Source organism: Mastomys coucha, unplaced genomic scaffold (assembly GCF_008632895.1).
Source record: "Mastomys coucha isolate ucsf_1 unplaced genomic scaffold, UCSF_Mcou_1 pScaffold22, whole genome shotgun sequence".
NCBI classification, from domain to species: domain Eukaryota; kingdom Metazoa; phylum Chordata; class Mammalia; order Rodentia; family Muridae; genus Mastomys; species Mastomys coucha.
This window is the reverse complement of record NW_022196905.1, coordinates 194749573-194770544: the sequence shown is the minus strand read 5'-3', so window position 1 is coordinate 194770544 and position 20972 is coordinate 194749573. Positions and strand designations below refer to the sequence as shown.

The window sequence follows — 20972 nt, the reverse complement described above, 5'->3', positions numbered from 1 at the left end:
TGGTGTTCTTTGTTTTTTTTTTCTTCTAAACTTGGAATGCTAAATATGTGTACATGCCACATTGTGGATATTAACTAAAATTTGAAAAATGTCATTTCAACCTTGATTTTTGTAAAGTCAACCTATATCTCTTACATGTGATCCAATGCATTATAAGAGATAACATGCCAAGGACCAGCCTCAGCTTAGAGAGAGAGGTTCTGAGGAAGGGGTGTCTAAGAGCTGTGAAACTAACAACTCCAGCCAAATCACCGTGGGTCCAAGCTGTGCTCTGCTGAAGACAGCTTTCCAGCTTGCTTTTTATCTGGTTTGCTTTCTTTCTCTTTGATCTGCTTTCTCTACAAATAGCTCTCTCTCTTTATTCTGCTCAAGACAGTTCTCAAAGCAGCTTTTTCTTGCTATTCCAAAAACTCTGAATAGCTCATCTCCTTCAGATCATAAGCCCAGCCCTTTATTTTACATAGCAATTCAGTTGTTTACTTCAGATTTCCTATGATTATCCTATGAGTCAGCATTCTGTGACCTGGCCCCTTAATTCTTCGGAGACATCGAGCACACATTTTCTTTTAACATTGCAAAAGAATTTAGAGATCTGCCTGCCACTGTTAAGCACAGACAATAAGCTACTTGGGTGCGTGGACCTAAATCAGCTCTGCCCAAGACTGGCCTTGAACTCAAGAATCTGTCTGCCCTTGTAAATACAAACAAAAAACATAGCTGGGTGGGATCTCTTGTGGTTTCCACTCCCTAAATATTTTTATCTCTTTCCTTAGTATCTTGCTGATAAGTTGGTTCATAGTGCAGTTGCCTCTGTTCCCTTAGATTCAAGAAGCTGCTCATATAATGCATATTGCACCCTTATTTTGCACGTAGTTGAGAAATTATCCATACATTGAACTCACACTTTTACAGTTCTTTTTCCACATCCTTAAGGGCTGTTAAGTAGACCCCAGCGTTTATCATTTTGCTAAGACATTAGCTACATCCTAGCCTCCCGGACACATGCTGTCTCTGATTTTCATGGAGTTATTAATATTAACTGGGAGGGCACTCCTTGGAGGAACATGGAAATATGTACATTATTATACAAATAAATGTTATGCCCTGGCAGCTACTGACACTCCTGGAGGCCCATGTCACTGACCCTGTCCCAGAGGCAGGAGCCATGCTATTCTATCAAGGCCATGATGGACTCAACAAGAACACAAGCCTTTCTGTTGACACTTACAGAGACCAAGACAGGGAAGAGCTTTGTATCACCCTTTCTGAAAGACTGACCTACTGACTAAAGTCTTAAATTTGCTTTTAATCTAAAACAAGGATGTAACATGAACTCTTTGCTCTCTTTCTTTAAAAAGGCATTAATTCACATATATGATAGAAGTACTAAGTTAATATTGAATATTTTTTCTTTTTCTTTCTAGACTCTTACACAAAGTCATAAATGAGCTGGCAGAATGGTATTTTCAGGATGGCCGAGCTGTGTTGGCTGCATGCTGCCATCTTGCTGTAGATGATATTGAGGTACAACACTTCAAAATAATGCATATAGCTGAAGAGCTTTCAGATGTATTGTGGTATTTGATGGAGGGAAGATCAGATGGCATCTGGTGTAGCATGCCTCCAAGTCTCTTGATGAATTATCACACATACATACTGTCCATTGTGTGCTTCCATGTTTCATCAATTTTTAACCAGATAAATATTTGTAACAACATAGGCAATAATTTACTACTGTTGCATAATCTATAAGAACCTTTTAAGATTTCATGTTTTCCTGTGATGAGGACTAAATGGCATGTTCTGGAAGGAATATAGGAGCAAAAGGACTTGGGAGTATAGCACATTGACAAAACCCTTGATTAGCATGTATGAAGTCTTAGGTTCTATTAACTAGCATTATAGAAAATGAATTATAAGATTTTAAATTCTAAGTTGCATGCTCGCTTCGGCAGCACATATACTAAAATTAAATTCTAAGTTGCATACATTTCATGTCCCATAGTCAGCATCAATTTTTCCATCTGAAAATTAAAACTATGTTTGTACAGGTTCTTTATTGTAGTATTGTATTCAATATATTTAAGGAAAATGAATATCTAGGTTAATGTTAGTTTATCTGCTTATGAACTTGAATGAGAATGACCACCAAGCATCTGTGCAACTGAAGGAACTGTTTTCCTACGAACAAGCTTGCTATGGCATACCTGATCCGTGGGAATGAACTAGAGCTGGCGATCTCAGTGGGCACTGTCCTAGGAGAACCTGCAGCCCCAGCAATGCATTACGCCCTGCAGTTACTGGCGAGAAAATGCATGATGATTCCAATGTGGTAAGAAACCTTTAATCGAAAGAGTAATTTCACAGTTGTGGCATGCATTTTAGAATACTATGCACTACTTTTGAAAAGATGTGAAGAATATAGCATGTGTGATTATATCTCTCTATATCTATGTCTGTGTCATCTATCTATGTATATATGTATATATATATATAGTATATACATATATATATATGTATGTATGTATATATGTATATATTTTTTAAGATATCATTGTGGGAAAACTGTGGCAGGGTAATGAAATCTATCCTGACCTTTTCTGAGGTAGCCTGGTTGTAATTGTATAATGCTTCAAATGTTAAACTATGACAAGACAACACATGGTAGGTTTTTCACATCCTCTCCTATTATTGTCATATCTTTTATCTTACTTCAAGGCCAAGAAACAAAATTACCTTGCTGAAATCTTAGAGACATCCTTGTTCAAACTCTATACTTTCAAGAGGTAGATCTTCCAAGGGGCTAAATGGAAATCTAAGCCTAACTCATTCTTATTCAGTCCTCCATCAACCTCCTGCTTAAGGGCAGACAACCTGTGATTATGTAGGCACTTTTAGCTGTCACTCAGTAGCTAATTATTGACAAACGTTGACTACAGAGTGTTTTGTTTTGTTTTGAAGTTAGACAGATGGCCTAGCAGTTATGAGTACTTGGTCCTCTTACAGAGGGCATGGGTTCAGTTGCAAACTCACATGTCAGGAAGCTTATAACTACCTCTAAGACCAGCTCCAGTGCCCCCTTCTGGTCTTTGTGAGCACCTGTACATACATGGTATATATACTTATATTTAAACACAAACCTTCACATAAAATTGAAAAATAAATACAAGTCTTCAGAATTATACGTATCTTTCTCCGAAATACATAAGTCCTGAGAAGTACCTAAACTCTTTAATGAGGACCTTACCCTCTTCCTAGTCCACACTTCATGTGAATAAGCTGGGAAGACAGAGCTCTGTTGGTCACCATAACATGCAATGATGATGATGGTGATGATTATGATGGTGGTGGTGGCGGTGGTGATGCTGATGATGATACTGATGATGATGACTTGGATGCAGCTAACAAGTATGAACCTCTTACTGGGTGACAACCAATAGTTTAAATAGTTTACATGTCATGAACTACTGGGTCCTATGAAGCAGATACTGCTTTGCCTGAAGACTCCAAAGTTAACAAGGTAGTTATAACATTTGTGCCCTTAACTACGAAAGTGTATCACTGCCTCGTTGAAAACATTCTACTTTTTTCCAGATCTTGGAATTTAACAGTAAACTATTATTATCATTATTCCAAGCTTACTCATGTCTTATAGTGATCTAGGAGCACTGTCCACTAATAAAATATAGTGGTACCCCATGATATACTCAGATGTTTCCAATACCAACTGTCCTCTGAGAATTTCAAATGACTCCGATCCTGGTCAAAAGCCTACAACAATCAACTATGTAGTCTATTATGGTTGTTCTCAGGCCAATCAAAAAGTTTGAAATGTAATTCAAATCACTTCTTTAAAAATGTGGCTGACTCCATGCTCATGGCTATCATCTAAGCTGAATGAAATATGAAATATTGTTTAAAGACTATATATATATACATATTACATATGATATGTTACATATAGACCTAACATTACATATATACATTATATGTACATATTACATATATGCATATATGTAGTATGTTATATATGTGTATACATATGTATATGTATTTATATATACATATATGTGTGTATGTATATGTATACATTTACACATATGTATATGTAACCTTATATGTCTGAGAAGGTTGTAGTTGTGAATTTAGAATTATAGATGTATACATGTAACAAACAAAAAGAGGGCTTGAGTTTGAGAGAGGGAAGGGATACATGAGAGGATTGTATTGAGGAAAAGGTATGAATAATGCAATTCTAATTTCAAAAAGTAAAAAACTACTTTATAAATTTGAAAAAGGTAAAGATAAAATGGTTGATAATTGCTAATCATTATTGTTTTATCTGTGTATTTAAATTATTTCAATCAGCTAATATCTGTCATCCTTTCTTTCTTCTAACAAAATCACACTTCCCTCACCTGGCAACTCCTCCAGTTGTACTTCCTTTACAAATGCCGGAAAATATTCCGCTAAGTATGAAAATTTTCAGAGAAAATTCATATATAGCTATTGGAGTCCTACTGATTAAAAATTAACAATCATTTAGTTTAAAGAAACTAGTCATTATTTCATAAACAAAAACAGTTAAACAGTTCGTGTATTTTACATTTATCAATGCAGTTTTGTTTGATTTCTGGCATTTATGATGTTTGTCTGATATTCATATTCAATGTCTTCTCTCCAGCTTCCCATCTGTTATATACAGGTACTGGCTAGTTTTGTTCTTATTAATATGTTACTGTAAAACTTCATGCAATTTTAACTATTTAAGACCACCCCCATACTATTTGGTTTTACAATATGCCCATTTGTATATGTAAGTTATATAATTTGTAACAAATAAGAACCTAAGCATACAACAATAAAAATTAGTTTTTATAGCTTAACTGTATGGCTTTATACTTAAAAGTTGTACAGAAAAATGTTGTACTAATTATGGCCTTGTACAATGCTAAGCGAAATAAGCCACATTCTAATCATGAATTTAAGTTTGGATGATCTAGGTGGCCTATGTTTTGTTATTGAGTTCACAATAATGTACCCAATTTTAAAGAAACAGTGAAATAAACAATGAATATAATCAGCAACCCTTAATAATTTTCTTTCTATGTCAGGATGTAATTTGTGGGGGAAAAGTTTTACTTGCAGTTGTTGGAAGTTTCAATATAGTTTTAGCATAGTTATTTTCAAAGAATAAAATCAGAATGCAATTTGGTAACCTCATGGACATTAATTTAAACATATTACTAGGCGTGGGACTATGACTCAGCAGATAAAAATGCTTGTATAAATATGATACCCTGAGTTCAATTCCATGATGGCAAGACTATGCACACACACATACACACATGCACACATACACACACGCACACATACACACATGCACATACACACACTCACACACACTAATATATAAAATAATTAAAATACACTATTAAATTTTGTTATTAGAAGGCACAATAATTTATACCTATAAAAAAAAGAGGTAAACTACTTTTATTTGGAGTTTTAAAAACTTACATGATTAATGGTAATATTAGTATAGGGAATTTAAGATGACATGATATTTTATTATATTATTATTGATTGACTAGGGAGAAACAAAGAAAAAATTATTGTAGTTGAAATATTTTATATGAAATATTGTAAAGCACTTCTAAAATTATTTTTGATTCTAAAAACCTGAATATAAGCCTAACTCAAATTGCTACTGTTTTTTGGGTGTAGTTTGTGGGGAAAAAGTCAGGTTTTATTTGCAGTTGTTGGAAGTTTCAATATAGTTTTAACATATTTATTTTCAAAGAATAAAATTAGAATGCAATTCGGTATCCTCATGGACATTAATTTAAACATATTACTAGGCATGGGACTATGACAGCAGATAAAAATGCTGGGGGTAGCTGGCATGCACCTTACTGAATGTTTGGATTTGACAACAATGATTGCAAATGATCTTTATATCTATTCTTTATTCTTTATTTTTTTGAAAGCATGTCTTTTATTTTAAAAATTAATCATATAAATGATTAAACACTACTGTGTAAAGCTAATTTAAGAACCCTTGGTTTACAGCTCTATAAATTATGCTTTAATATATTCTCTGTACTAAAGACACACAAAATATACATATACAGTCTTGAGCCACTTGAAATTTAGTGTTTTCTGAGTTATAATACATGAGACAAAGTATTCACCTACTTCTTTGAGAAAAGCTTCTCCCATCTTTTTGTACAATGTTATTAAGTCCATGTCATTTTATTCTTGTAAACAATTTACTACACTAGTTCCAAGCTTTTAAAATATTTAAAAACTGTATTTCTTTCTTCAATTTCTTCCTAAGCGTTAAAGGAAAAACAACCAGAACAACACTAGTCCAAAGAGTTGAAGTAGCTAAGCATTGTGCTACTAACAGAGTGCAGGCTCATAGAGCTTCCTTCTGTGGAGAGGAATGACAAAGGGGTTACGTGTGTTAGCCTTCTCTTTACCTTAGGAGTTTCTCCAAAATCCTATCTACAACTACTTGTCTGGTAGAAGATTCTTCTCTATTGGTAAAATTGAGTGTTATAGTTTAGGAATTTAAGTTACACAGATTTGGCATTTTGAAAACTTTTGTGCTTTCTGCAACTCATACTTGAAATGGTATGATATAAATAAGCATTGTAGATGGATAAGCCAGGGCGATAGAGTGTGTCTCCTTTTTATTTATTTATTTATTTATTTATTTATTTATTTATTTATTTATTTTGAAACATTTGTGGATCTATTTTTGGATCATTTACTCAACGGAGTTTTCCCCTTTGTTATACAAACAGGAACTTGGCAGCTGATCTTCTCCTGATGACTCCTGATAGTGAAGTACATTTAGTAAAACTCTGTGCCTTCTACCCAGGGTGCATTGAAGAAATAAACGACCTTCACAAGAAGGTAGCTAATGATATATTAATGAGTTTAGCCTGGAGTGAAATGCTATGATTTTAGTAAATTTTGGTTTATTTAAATAGAAACTCATGCCCAAAATTAAATAATGACTTTCTGGGGATTCTTGTTAATTCAACAAAAATGATAACCAAAAGAAAGAATGTTTATTGACTTCTAGATCCAAGCCCAAATTTTACAAAGAAAGGAAACACAGAGAAGTAAATGATCTATACAAATTAAAGATGGAATGAGAGTTTCATCTCCAAAATGTCTAATCAACCCATAGTCCTTTTTCCAGTTCAACTTTGTGTCTGAGGTTTGTGTACAAGTTAGAACTGTATATTAACTGCTTTATTTGTGTGTTGTGAGTGTGAGGGCTCACATATGCACACATGCACACATGTGCACACTCATGCATACAAGGAGGTCACAGGTCACTAACTGTAACTTTCCTCTATTGCCCCCACCTTTTGTTGTTAACAACTCTGAAAACTTTCTAAGGTAATAATAAATACCAAAGTCAAAACACAGTGAAACACAGTACTAACCTATTTGAGAAATGTCATGATAAAACAGTAATTAATCTTGTAGAGTATGACATTTCAGTGACAATCACTTTTTATTATTTTTGTGCTTAATTTTCAATCCAGGTATAATAGCTATCCTTTTTAAGTTTTCAATGAGTTAAAATAATAATGGTAAAGCAATAGTAACAGGCATATATTACACACACACACACACACAAACGCACACACAATTCTTAGTTAAGCTTTTCAGAGTAAGAGACCTAAACTATTCGGTATACTTAATTTTTAAACAATAAGAAATGTGTAACTATTTAATAACTACATTAATAAATCTTAGGAGAAATCTTCAGTGTTCTTAAACTTTGTTTAAAATAGTATTACATCATTTTTGCAATCCTACCCCTCCCATAATACCTTCTTTCCAAATTCACAGCTTTCAGTGATTTAACCATTATTGTTGCATGCACATATAGAGGAATAAACGTATAAACACTACGCACATAGTCTGTTCAGTGTTGCCTATATGCATATACATTTCTAGAATAGTCCAGTATTGACTTTTCAGATTCTAGATCCAAGCCCAAATTTTACAAAGAAAGGAAACACACAGAAGTAAACGATCTATACAAATTAAAGATGGAATGAGAGTTTCATCTCCAAAATGTCTAATCAACCCATAGTCCTTTTTCCAGTTCAACTTTGTGTCTGAGGTTTGTGTACAAGTTAGAACTGTATATTAACTGCTTTATTTGTGTGTTTGTGAGTGTAAGGGCTCACATATGCACACATGCACACACACAAAAGGACCCTATTCCAAAAAGACTAAACCTATGTAGGTTCTAAAGCTTGACAGTTTAAAATGCACAGTGTGGAAAATCTGGGTCTCCAAAATTTCATGATTGCAAAATGAAAAGCAATGTTCATTAATATGAAAAATAGACCTTTCTGTGGAGATGGAAATTATATCCACTTAGTGAGGATGTTTCCTTTTTGTTATACAGATTGAATGAGTTACCATGTATATAACTTAAGATATATGTAAAATATATGTGATATCTAAAGACAAACAATGAAAGTGGCACCCATAAAATCTCAACCAAGTTTTGGACTTGTTACATTTAATGTACTTTTGGCAATGTCTGTATTATATATGTACTCTAGGACATCTGACTTCATTATAGGCTTGTTTCAATTTATCTTTTCTTTTGCTGAGCTGCATTAGTGAGTACTGATTGCAGCATTTTGATCAGGAAAATTCAGTTCTACATGTTTATTAAGTATTTGTGTGGTGAGAATCAACTAATTTATTAGCTAATGACCTCACCTTCATTCTTTGATCTTATAGGTATTTCCATAAACAATTTCATTTATAAAGAATTGCACCACATATATTTGGAGCATCTTTAATAAGTGAAGTAGAGAGAGAATATAGCAATAATTGGCCTTTATACTATGGCTTTGATCTATGTGAATCTTAGTAACATTGTCTTTCAACAAATTATTTCTTAGTGCAATCTACCCCCAGCAGAAGAATGCATTCAGTTGGCTGAAACGGCCTGGGCAGATGGCAATGTATTTGAAACCATAAAGTATTATTTACTAAGTCAGGAACCTGAAAAGGCTCTTCCTATTGGTATTGACTTTGTCAAAGGTAAGTTTCTCTAGTTGGTAGTTTGGATTTGAGATCTATTTGTTCATTTGGTATTTTCATTCATCTTGATAATCTGCCTGAAGTTCAAACACAAGTCATTCCAAATTTCACAAGGAGAAAGATTACTGATAAAGAACATGGTCTATCTCCTGATTTTATGTTATGGGAAGACCTAGAGACCATGAATGGACCAAATAATTGTGATACAAAATACAGAAATATGACTAACTGGCAAAGAGTTGATTATATAATTTTTAAAAATTGGATAAACAAAACTTGACACATTAACTTAAAATACATTTTCATTTGGATTACATTTCATTTGGTTTTATTTTGCCAGGATGTATCAGTAACTCCACCTGGACGCTAGATACGGTTTACCCTGTGCTTGACCTAATGAGTTATATCTGTACTGAAAAATTACTGTCACATACGTGCACTGAGTAAGTACTTTTCTTCAAGACATGAAAATATTCAGTATACTATTTCAAGTGGCAATATTAGCTTTGGTGTTCAAATCAAGAGATAGGATCATCTTAGGTAGTTGAACTTATAAATAAGTTATACTTTCTATTATTGCTTTTGTTGTGATAACAATAACAAGAGAGGACAATAAAGTGAATTTGAAATGAACAGTAACTATTAACAATAGCTAGCATGTGTTTGTTTATTTGTGTGTACATGTCTTTCACTTAAACACAGCTGTTCCAAGAGTACTGGGCTCAAAACATTTATAGGGTTATAGGCATGGAGTTCATAAGAAACTAAGGGTCATATTTATTCAATATCTATTGTACATAAAAATCATACTAACCCTAAATGAGAGAGATTTACAGGTGCTAGAAAACAGAAAATGACACCATCCTTAAACTCAAGGACCATTCGGAATTTTTTTTTTTAATACAACTAAAGTCTTCAGAGAGTTGAGGCTAATTTGTAGGAGAGATTCTCAATGAAATGGCCTGGACAGCTGCCATGTTCACCCCGCAGGAAGCAAAACTGATTTTGCTGGTCCTTTCCTAGAGTTGGCAGAATGTGTCCTAAGTTCCTAAATCTGATAAAAGCAATTACTTACGAATAAATGACAAGAAGAGAAAGCTAGGGGTGGCCTCAGGGTGTAAATTAACTCTGAACAGTGGGGTGCTTGCTCTGTGTGAGGACTCAGGTTCAGGCTCAAGCATTAAAACACGAATTAAATAGGTATAAGCAGACAAGAACTAAATGCCATTTAAATTATAATTTGTGTTATATCATTAATTTTGGAATAAGAATTATGAATGAAATTTTAGCTAATGAATAAATCATTTCCTCTAATTTTATAAGACGTTCTAAATGTATTTTGTAAGCATTATCTGTAAGAATATAAATAGACATGTTTGAATTATGTAAGAGAATAATGTCCTATGCTTCAAACTATGAAGTTTAAAAATAAACATATTCTTTTTCAGGGCTCGAAATGAATTACTTATATTATGTGGTTACATTGGTGCCTTACTGGCTATCAGACGACAGTACCAAAGCATTGTTCCAGCACTTTATGAGTACACAAGGTAAAAATAAAAACACTTTACTGAGAAATTCCTTTTACTAATGTAAATGATCTCTAAGAAGATCACAGGCACTGAATGTATTATTATTATGTGAGTCTACATGCTCACTCAGCATGAGCTCTCCAGAAAAGTAGGTATATGAATTATGAATGCACCAGTCTACGAATGACAGAGCTAACACAAAATTAAATGTATAGGACATGTTGACATTGCCTATCAGGACACATCAGAGAGGCATTCTAAAACTCATCAAGAAATGGTCCAGCAATTCCACCAAAGACCTGGATCCTTCCTTTTTCTTTTTTTTTTTTTTTTTTTTTTTTTTTTGGCTTTGGAACTCCTACCTCTTTCCTCCTGTGTGAATTTCCCACAGTTACATGATAGATGCTAGCCCTCTACATAGCATATCTGCAATCTACGGAGGACACAAAAGGGTAAGAAAAAGGGATCTTAAAGATTTTCATTCCTACACTTCACTTCCTTCCAACATTGCATAATACCACTGTTAAAATACAGGAAGCCATATAGCTTAGTTCTCAATCTCTGTGGCAGAAAGATTCAAGTGAAAGACATTTATAAGTAGTGAAGAAGTTAGTATTTTATATTCACGACAGATTGTGTTTTATAACCTGTTAGCTAAACATCTACATTCTCTAACAGTTTGTTAAATGCTGCTCATTATCTATTATCCTTATCTTACTTCATTAAAAAGCAAGATCCAAAGTTGAACCAAGGGATCTCCATTTCTAACCCATCTCTCTGCTTAACACAACACACATCACTATATGAGTATGATTTAGTGAATAAACAAATTCACAAAGTATTTTCTGAAAATTAATTTCTAAGCCCATTAACTCACTAAATGGTAGTGTGTAGAACCTTTTGATTTTTGATGCTTATTATCTAGGGAAAAACATTTTTTTCTGAATACCTTTTACAGAAGATAGGAGACTTTGACGGAATGGAAAGCTTTCTTATTCCCAACTAACTGGTAAGGAAGTTGCTGCTGCTACACAGAACAACCTAAGCAATGAGCATTACTACTAGATATTCAAGGAAGTTTGTTTCTGTACAGGCAACAAACCAAACTTCAACAGTAGGCTGTATCAGAGCCATTAAAATAATGTTAAATCTGTCCAGTTTGTGTGACTTCACTGATGACAAATGAGAGAAAAATGCTCTTTAAAATAGTATTAAAAGCTGGGTGCTGGTGGCACACAGCCTTAATTGCAGCACATCAGAGGCAGGAGCAGGTAGATCTCTGAGTTTGAGACCGGCCTGGAGTGAGTTTGAGGACATCCAAGGCTACAGAGAGAAAGCCAGTCTCAATAAACAAAAACGCTAGTATTAATAATAAATAGCTGAAAGATTGGAGTGGCAGCTCATGTCTGCAATCTGAGGGATTCTCATGGGATGCTGAGGTAAAGGGATTCTCACTGGTTCAAGGCCAGCCTGGACCACATGGAGAATTCTACATCAGCCCACATTCAAATTGAGACAACCTCAGGAACTGTGAAGCAAAAAAAGGCAAACAAAGAATAAAAGCAAAAGTTACTGTGCACAAGGCAGAAGAGAATTCACAGAATCTGTCTGCGTTTAGAAGAACGTGGTAGATAAGAAAGAGGACTTTAGAAGGTCTCCGTTTTAGAGGATTGCCCTTTCTTCTCTTTGCTTTATGTGCATTGGAGGTTTGCCTGCATGTATGTCTATGTGAGAGTGTCAGATCTTGGAGCTGCAGACAATTGTGTGCTGCCAAGTAGGTACTGGGATATGAACCAGGGTCCTTTGGAAGAACAGTCAGTGCCCTCAACTGCTGAGCCATCTCTCCAGCCCTAGAGGTTTTCTTTGTGATAATGACTACCTGTTAGGTCCTACAATCTATTTTCATTTGTTTAATGTACTAAATGTCCAACTCCCCTTTGCTGTGTTCTACTTAATTGACACTTCCTTTCCCCTCTTATCTCCTGTCCTCTGGCCTCATTTCTTATCTTCACTCTCTTCTCTGTATTCTACTGTTTGTTCTACAGAAGGCTCATTTGTAAAGTGTGTGTGTGTGTGTGTGTGTGTGTGTGTGTGTGTGTGTGCTGGTGCTGGTGAGCCAGGTCACTGGCACAGGAACCTTACATCTGACCTTTGTCTGTCATCCTTCTGTCATCCTTTTGGAGATACCTCATTTTCATATTCAGACAAAATCTAATCTCAAAGCTCCTTATGTGTGAGTCTAGTCTAGCAACCTGCACCACACTCTAGCCTTAAATTCCGAATTCTCAGATGTAGAATGAGCCTCTCAGATCTAGTCCTTTTCTATTCTTCTAATAGTACCATTATATTCTGTTATCCAGACTTAAGTCAAGGTCCTGATGAGCCATTCTGTCTCACTCCTGATGTTCAACTTTGTTTGTCTTGTTTCACCATGCTCCATACACTACACAGGGCACTTAACTAGAGTCACTATTCCAACCACACGTCTTAGGCATTTTAGAGTTACCAGGGACTTAAATGATAATCATGTAAGTAAGTACATATATGCCTATGTATACATAAATGTTTGTACACACGCACTATTGAATAATCATTATACATAAAACTTCAGTTATTAAAGTTTGTTTGTGTTGTCTGATGTTTTACTGTTATGCCAGATGCCAATTCTTTCTCATGTTTCAGTCAGCTCTTAAAACGCCGAGTGGTGTCAGTACCTTTAAAAATTGAGCATCTCTCTGAGGAACTGGACGCATGGAGAGCTTGCACACAGTCTACCAAACAGTAAGTGAATACAATCTAACATTCAAATGCAGAAGGAATTTAGGATTGCGTACAAAAGTGTCAGGAATATGATGTTGTTGTTGTTTTTTAAATCAAGTTTAGAAAAATAGTTTGTCAATGTGTTTAGCATATATTCAGTACTAATTTATTCTAATGTTAATTTCTGCCTTTTTAAGTCCTTTGGTTTTTTTTTTTCTAATTTATTTATTTATTCACTTTACATCCCAGGATCAGCCCCCACTCTACTCAGAGTACCCCTTTACATAAGACCTCCCCCAATTCCAACTTGCCCTTCACTTTTGAGATGGGGGAGGGGGAAGCCCCCTCTGGGTATCACCAGGGGGTATCCCCTTCCCCTGATGCATATCAAGCCCCTGCAGGTGCATCCTCTACCACTGAGGTCAAGCAAGGCTGTTCATTTAGAGGAGTGGGATCCACAGACAGGCAGGCAACAGGCTCAGGGACAGCCCCCCTACTCCAGTTTTAGAGGAAGCTGCATGAAGACGAAGCCGCTCATCTGCTAAATATGCACAGGTCTAGCCAGTGCTCCATCTTTGGCTGGTGGCTCAGTCTCTGGGAGCCCCCCAAGGGTCCAGGTTAGTTGACTCTGTTGGTCTTCCTGTGGAGTCCCTGTCCTCTTCAGATCCCTCAGTCCTTCTTCGAAGTCTTCCATAAGGCTCCCCAAGCCCCATCTAATGTTTAGCTGTGGGTCTTCCTATCTCTTTTCATTGGGTGCTGGGTAGAGCCTCTCAGAGGACAATTATGCTATGTTCCTGTCTGCAACCAAAACAGAGTATTATTAATAGTATCAGGGATTGGACCTTGCCCATGGGTTGGATCTCAATTTGGGGCAGATATTAGTTGGCCATTTCTTCAGTCTCTGCTCTATCTTTGTCCCTGCACATCTTGTAGGCAGGACATATTTTGAGTCAAGCATTTTGTGTCTGTATCCCTGCACTGGGGATCCTGCCTACCTATAGGAAGTGACCACTTCAGAATCCATACCCTCCACTGCTAGGAATCTTAGCTAGATTCACCTCCACCTCCGTAGACCCTCTAGGGCTTAACACATATCCAGTTCTCTGGCACATCCTAGAAGTTTCTCCCCCTTTGATTTCTGTTCTCTCTCTTCTACTCTCCCTACATAGGTTGTCTCTCCTCCAAATATACACCTTGGTGCCACCCTGCTCTACTCCCAGTCCTACAGGAGTTCTTTTATTCTTCAGGATCCTTTTACATTCCTGGGTTTTTGCTTTTGCATATGAAGTTGAGAATTGTTCTTTCAAGATCTGTAAAGAATTGTGGTGGAATTTTTTTTAAAGGTGTGTGCCACCACTGCCAGGCTTTTTATTTATTTATTATTATAAATAAGTACACTGTAGCTGTCTTCAGACACATCAGAAGAAAGAGTCAGATCTCATTATGGGTGGTTGTATGCCACTATATGGTTGCTGGAATTTGAACTCAGGACCTTTGGAAGAGCTGTCTGTGCTCTTACCCGCTGAGCCATCTCTCCAACTAAAGATTTATTTATTTATTTTATGTATGTGAGTACACTGTCACTCTCTTCAAGCACACAGAAAAGGGCATCAGACCTCTTACAGATGGCTGTGAGCCTCCATGTGGTTCCTGTGTGGTGGAATTTTGATGGAGATTATATGTAATCTGTAGATTACTTTTGGTAAAGTAGCCATTTTCACTGTGTTAATCTTATCAATCAATGAGCATGGGATCCATGTTCTGATACTTTCCTTAACTTTTTTTCCTCAGGGACTTGAAGTTCTTGTCATATAGGTCTTTTACTTGTTTGGTTAGAGCTATACCTAGATATTTTATATTATTTGTGGCTATTGTGAAAATTATTGTCTCCCTATATTTTTCTCAGCCCACTTATCTCTTATATAAAGGAGGGATACTGATTTCTTTGAGTTAATTTTGTATCCAGCCACCTGTCTGAAGGTGTTTTTCAACTGTAGGAGTTCTCTGATAGAATTTTTGGGATCACTTATGTATACTCTCATATCATCTACAAATAGCAATACTTTGAATTCTTCCTTTCCAATGTGTATCCCCTTGATCTCTAGCTGTCCTATTGCTCTAGCTAGAACTTCAAATACTATATTGAAGAGATAGGTAGAGAATAGACAACCTTTTCTTGTCTCTGATTTTAGAGGAATTGTTTTAAGTTTCTCTCTCTCCATTGAGTTGATATTGGCTATTGATATTGTATATTGCCTTTATTGTGTTTAAGTATGCACCTTGAATCCCCGATCTTTCCAGAAATTTTAACATGAAGGAGTATTAGATTTTGTCAAAGGCTTTTTCAACATCTAATGAGATGATCATGTGGGTGTTTTTTCTTTGAGTTTGTCTATACAGAAAATATTTTTAGTTGGTACTTTAATGGATTTTCATATATTAAACCAACCCTCTGCATCTCTGGAATAAAACCTACTTGATTATGGTGAATGATGTTTTTGATGTGGTCTTGGATTTGGTTTGTGAGTATTTTACTGAGTATTTTTGTATCAATGTTCATAAGGGTAATTGAGCTGAAATTCTTTTTCTTTGTTGAGTCTTTGTGTAGATTAGGAATCGGGGTGACCATGGCCCATAGAATGAGTTTAGCAATGTTCCTTCTGTTTCTATTCTGTGAAATAGTATGAGTAGTATTGGAATTAGCTCTTCTTTGCCATTCTGGTAGAATTCTAAAACCATCTGGTTTAGGAGTTTTGCTGGTTGGTATATTTTAATGACCACTTCTGTTTCCTTAGGCCTTAGGGGTTATAGAACTATTAAGATAGTTTACCTGATCTTGATTTAGCAATTGGTGTCTGTCTAGACAATCATGCATTTCATTTAGATTTTCTAATTCTGTGGTATATAGGCTTTTGAAATAAGGCCAAATGATTCTTCAAATTTCCTCAGTGTTCATCGTTATATGTCCCTTTTCATTTCTGATTCTGTTCATTTTGGGCACTGTCTCTCTAACCTTTTAGCTATTTTGCCTAAGGTATTGTCTATCTTACTGCTTTTCTCAAGGAAAAAGCTCTTAGTTTCATTGATGTTTTGTATTATTCTCTTTGTTTCTCATTGATTAATTTTAGCCCTGTGTTGGATTATGTCTTGCAATCTACTACTCGTGTGTGTGTGTTTGCTTCTTTTTTTCTAGATCCTTCAGATGTATTTTTAATTCATTACTATAAGAACTCTCCAATTTCTTTATGAGGGCACATAGTGCTATGAACTTTCCTCAGCACTGCCTTCATAGTGTCCCACATGTTTGAGTATGTTGTACTCTCATTTTCACTGAATTCTAGAAAGTCTCAAATTTCTTTATTTCTTACGTAATACAATGATCATTGAGTAGAGAACTATTTAGTTTCCATGAATATGTAGGCTTCTGTTATGTCTCTTGTTGTTGAAGTCCAGTCTTAATTTATGGTGATCTGATAGGATGCAAGGGGTTATTTCAATATTCTTGCATCTATTGAGGCTTGTTTTGTAACTGAGTGTATGATCAGTTTTGGAGAAGGTACCATGAGGTGATGAGAAGAAAGTATATTTGTTTGGTTTAGAGTGAAATGTTCTGTATATATTTGTTAACATCCATCCATTTTGTTCATCACTTCTATTAGTTTCACTGCATTTCTGTTGAGTTTCTGTTTCAATGACCTGTACATTGGTGTGAATGGGATGTTTTAGCCTTCCACTATTAATGTGTGAGGTTCAATGTGTGATTTAAGCTTCAGTAATGTTTCCTTTACAAATTTGAGTGTCCTTGCCTTTGGGGCATAGATGTTCAGAATTGAGATGTCCTCTTGGCAGATATTCCTTTGATAAGTATGAAGTGTCCTTTGTTGTCTCTTTCATTAGTTTAGTTGACAGTCTATTTCATTAGATATTAGAATGGATATTCCAGCTTCTTTCTTTGTTACATTTGCTTGGAAAACTTTTTTCCAGCCCTTTATGCAGAGATAATGACTATCTTTGTGTTTCTTGTATACAGCAGAATGATGGGCTCTGTTTACACACATATTCTGTAACCTTGTACATTTTTTGAGGAATTGAGTCTTTTGATTTTGAGAGATATTAATACCAACTATTGTTACTTCCTGTTATTTTGAGGTTGGTGGTGGTGGTGGAGGTAGTGGTAGTGGTGTGTGTGTGTTTTTAATGATGTGAAATTATTTATTTCTTGTGGGATTTTTTTTTGTGTGTATATAGATAGGCTCATTGGATTGGAGTCTTCCTTCTAATATTCTCTATAGAGCTGCATTAGTGGAGCATTAGGTATTATGTGTATAAATTTGATTTTGTCATGGAATATCTTGGTTTCTGTTTCTATGTTGAAAGTTTTGCTAACTTTAGTAGCTTGGGCTGACATCTGTTCTCTCTTAGTGTTTACAAGATCTCTGCCCAGGCCTTTCTAGCTTCTAGGGCCTCAGTTGAAAAATGTGTAATTCTGATAGATCTGCCTTTATATGTTACTTGGCCTTTTCCCTTGTAACTTTTAGAATTCTTTTTCATTCTGCATATTTAATGTTTTGATCAAATATGTGGCAGGAGGATTTTCTTTTCTGGTCTAATTTGTTTTGTGTTTTGTAAGCTTCTTGTACATTTGCAAACATCTCTGTCTTTAGAAAATTTCTTCTATTATTTTATTGAACATTTTTTTCCAGGCCTTTGAGCTAGAAATCTTCTTCTTCTTCTTCTTCTTCTTCTTCTTCTTCTTCTTCTTCTTCTTCTTCTTCTTCTTCTTCTTCTTCTTCTTCTTCTATTCCTATTATTATCCTATTATCCTATGTTCCAAATTTCCTGGATGTTTTATATCGTGAACTTTTTAGGTTTTATATTTCTTTGACTGATATATTGATTTCTTCTATCACATCTTCTACACCTGAGATTCTATCTTCAGTTTCCTGTATTCTCTTGATGATGCTAATATGTGCTGTTCCTGTTCTCTTTTCTAGGTTTTCCATTTCCAGGATTACCTCAGTTTGTGTTTTCTTTATTGCTTCTATTTCTCTTTTCAGTTCTTATACAGTTTTATTCTTATCCTTCACCCATTTGACTAAATTTTTCTCTATTTTTTTATATTTATTTGCTTCTTCTTTTAATGTCTCTACCTGTTCAAATGTATTCTCCTGTACTTCCTTAAGGGATTTATTCATGTCCTCTTTAAAGGCCTCTATCATCTTTATAGGATTGGCTTTAAAATCTTCTTGTGCTTCAGGTTCATTAGGATGTCCAGGGTTTGTTGTAACAGGATAACTGGGCTCTGGTGTTACCTTATTGCCCTGGGTCTTGTTGACTGTGTTCTTATGCATTTCTTTAGGCCTCTGTTTTCCCTGGTGTTAGCTGAATGATCCTGATGGCAGCAGGACTTCTTGGAAAGGTTGGGGAATTCATAGATAAGACAATAGAGGTCAGAGTATCTGAGTCTGGTGGCTGAGCCTCAGGCAGACCCCAAATGGCAAGGGATTGGTGGGAAATGTTCCTAGGTGGTAGTTCATAGGGTCTCTGCAGGCCTCCAAGGCTGAGTGGGAGGCTCTTAAGATCCTGCAAGAGTCCTCAGGACTAAAATGTAAGCCCAGAGATTTACAAGGGGGCTCAAGGGACTGGGCAGCTCACCTTTGCAAACTGTGTCCCAATCAGACCCAAGTGTGATGACCTATAGATCGGACTGGGATGGGATTGGTGGGGCAGGGTTCCAAGCTGGTTAGTTGTGGGGCTCCCAAAGGTATACACAGAAAAGCAGGATGCTCTTAGTGTCCCACAAGGCACCTCCGAACCAAAGAGTGAAACTAGATCTAGACAATGGGGCACAGGGGACCATGAGCAACTCACCTCTGCAGGCTGTGTCCCAGGCAGACCGACTAGGATGGTGGGTGGATCCAACTGTGATAGTGCTTTGTTTTTTTTAATAATTTAAATTTAAATTGATTTGCCTCCATTTATAAAGGATAATGAATTAATCAGAGACCATTTCTCAACTAAATCTCAATAATTCTATAACTCAATAAAAATAAAACATGAATGTTTATTTAAACTGTAGATCCTCAGAAGAGTCTCCATATACACCTCCTTCTAATTCACAAAGAACAATTTATGAAACTTTATTAAAGAGATTGAAAGAAGAACCACTCAAAGGAATTACTGGACCAGATTATGTGACTGGATCAAATCTTCCAAGCCATTCAGACATTCACATCTCTTGTCTTACTGGACTAAAAATCCAGGTACAGTCGACTATCAGACATCTGCTACTATTTAACTTTATGAGCTTGTTAATGGTACCTTAAAACAAATATAAACTCAGTAAATTTGGCGAATGTAAAGATTTCAGTAATAAAATGTTGCCCTTAGGGCTTCCTTAATAATACATCCCTTAAAATACATCCAGAAAGATGATCACTGAGCTATTATCACTCAAGGAACTGTGTAATATATACATTTAGTAGCAACTTATTTACCTATAGCAACAAAGATGTTTTAAAGTAAATATATGCTACAACTTAATGAAACGTAAGTGAAAAAAATCAACAAGTACACTGATTTTATCAGAGAATATTATATTTACTTTCTATTCTCCATTTGTATTACAGAAGCACAATGAAACAAAACTAATTGATGCATACTACTGATGCATCCATCAAGTATCCTTGCATTGTTTACTAAACTTTCAGCAATTAAAATTCACTGTGATTCATCCCAGAGGATTACTAATTCCCAAAGAGCATTCTTTAATGTGCAGTCAAATTAATGAGGAACAATTATGCTTAAAGCCTCTGAGTATAACCCAAGGGGATTGTTATCTTGCAGAATCAGAGAAGTCTTTATTATCTTAGAGTAGTTGTCACTGTGAGATAACAAAGCCAAATTTCACAAAGTGAGTTAACACAATCTGAAGTGATGTGCTCCAGCTGCTAGTGCTTTGCACTTGTAATGGACAGATCCTCACAGTTCTGATGTAATATTTAAAACGTATTTATTATGCTGATGTTAGGCCAATGAGTGATCCAGTCACTCAAACTATGTGGAGCAGCTGGTTATTAATACAAACCCTGCCTGTAGCTTACCAACCAATTGTAAGCCAGACTCTCAAGAACACAATAATCTTCAAAGCATCAGACACATAACTGTGTACACACGTATCATTCACTTGTGCTTAGTGATTAAAAACAAACAAAAACCAAATCAGCGGACTCGGAAGATTTGTAGTGAATCATGAAATTTTGGAAGTCTAAAGGTCAGTTTCTGTTCTCGTGGACTATCTTATCCCTGTTGCACAGGGCCCTTTTCACTCCACACACGATAGCCAAAACAACAGTAGACACAAGCTGAGTTTTTTTTTTTTTTTTACTTCACATAGGCCCACATCCACAAAAGGATCTACTAATTATCGCATGCACACATAACTAATGTAGACTAAGTACTATTACCCTCCTAGAGTATTTTTAATTTGAAATTAATGCATTTGTGTTTTGTGAATCTCAAGGTCTTACTAAGATGAAGTTAACTAATGATTAACTTTGCCACGTTCAAAAATAAATTGCAAAA

At 35.5% G+C, this 20972-nt stretch overlaps 1 protein-coding gene across 7 annotated transcripts in view; it reads left to right on the top strand.

Annotated features, from left to right (window-relative positions):
* Wdr17 (WD repeat domain 17) overlaps positions 1 to 20972 on the top strand; it is a 100281-nt gene that overhangs the window by 78296 nt on the left and 1013 nt on the right. For 5 of the 7 annotated variants that reach the window (XM_031339834.1, XM_031339832.1, XM_031339831.1 and 2 more), the window contains 9 exons: positions 1425 to 1524; positions 2193 to 2332; positions 4685 to 4705; positions 6813 to 6924; positions 8955 to 9096; positions 9437 to 9539; positions 10545 to 10646; positions 13311 to 13409; positions 19468 to 19651. In XM_031339834.1, coding sequence (XP_031195694.1) covers positions 1425 to 1524; positions 2193 to 2332; positions 4685 to 4705; positions 6813 to 6924; positions 8955 to 9096; positions 9437 to 9539; positions 10545 to 10646; positions 13311 to 13409; positions 19468 to 19651 — 1003 coding nt within the window. The remainder of the gene's footprint in view (positions 1 to 1424; positions 1525 to 2192; positions 2333 to 4684; positions 4706 to 6812; positions 6925 to 8954; positions 9097 to 9436; positions 9540 to 10544; positions 10647 to 13310; positions 13410 to 19467; positions 19652 to 20972) is intronic. The other 2 variants (XM_031339833.1, XM_031339829.1) reach the window with 1 other exon arrangement.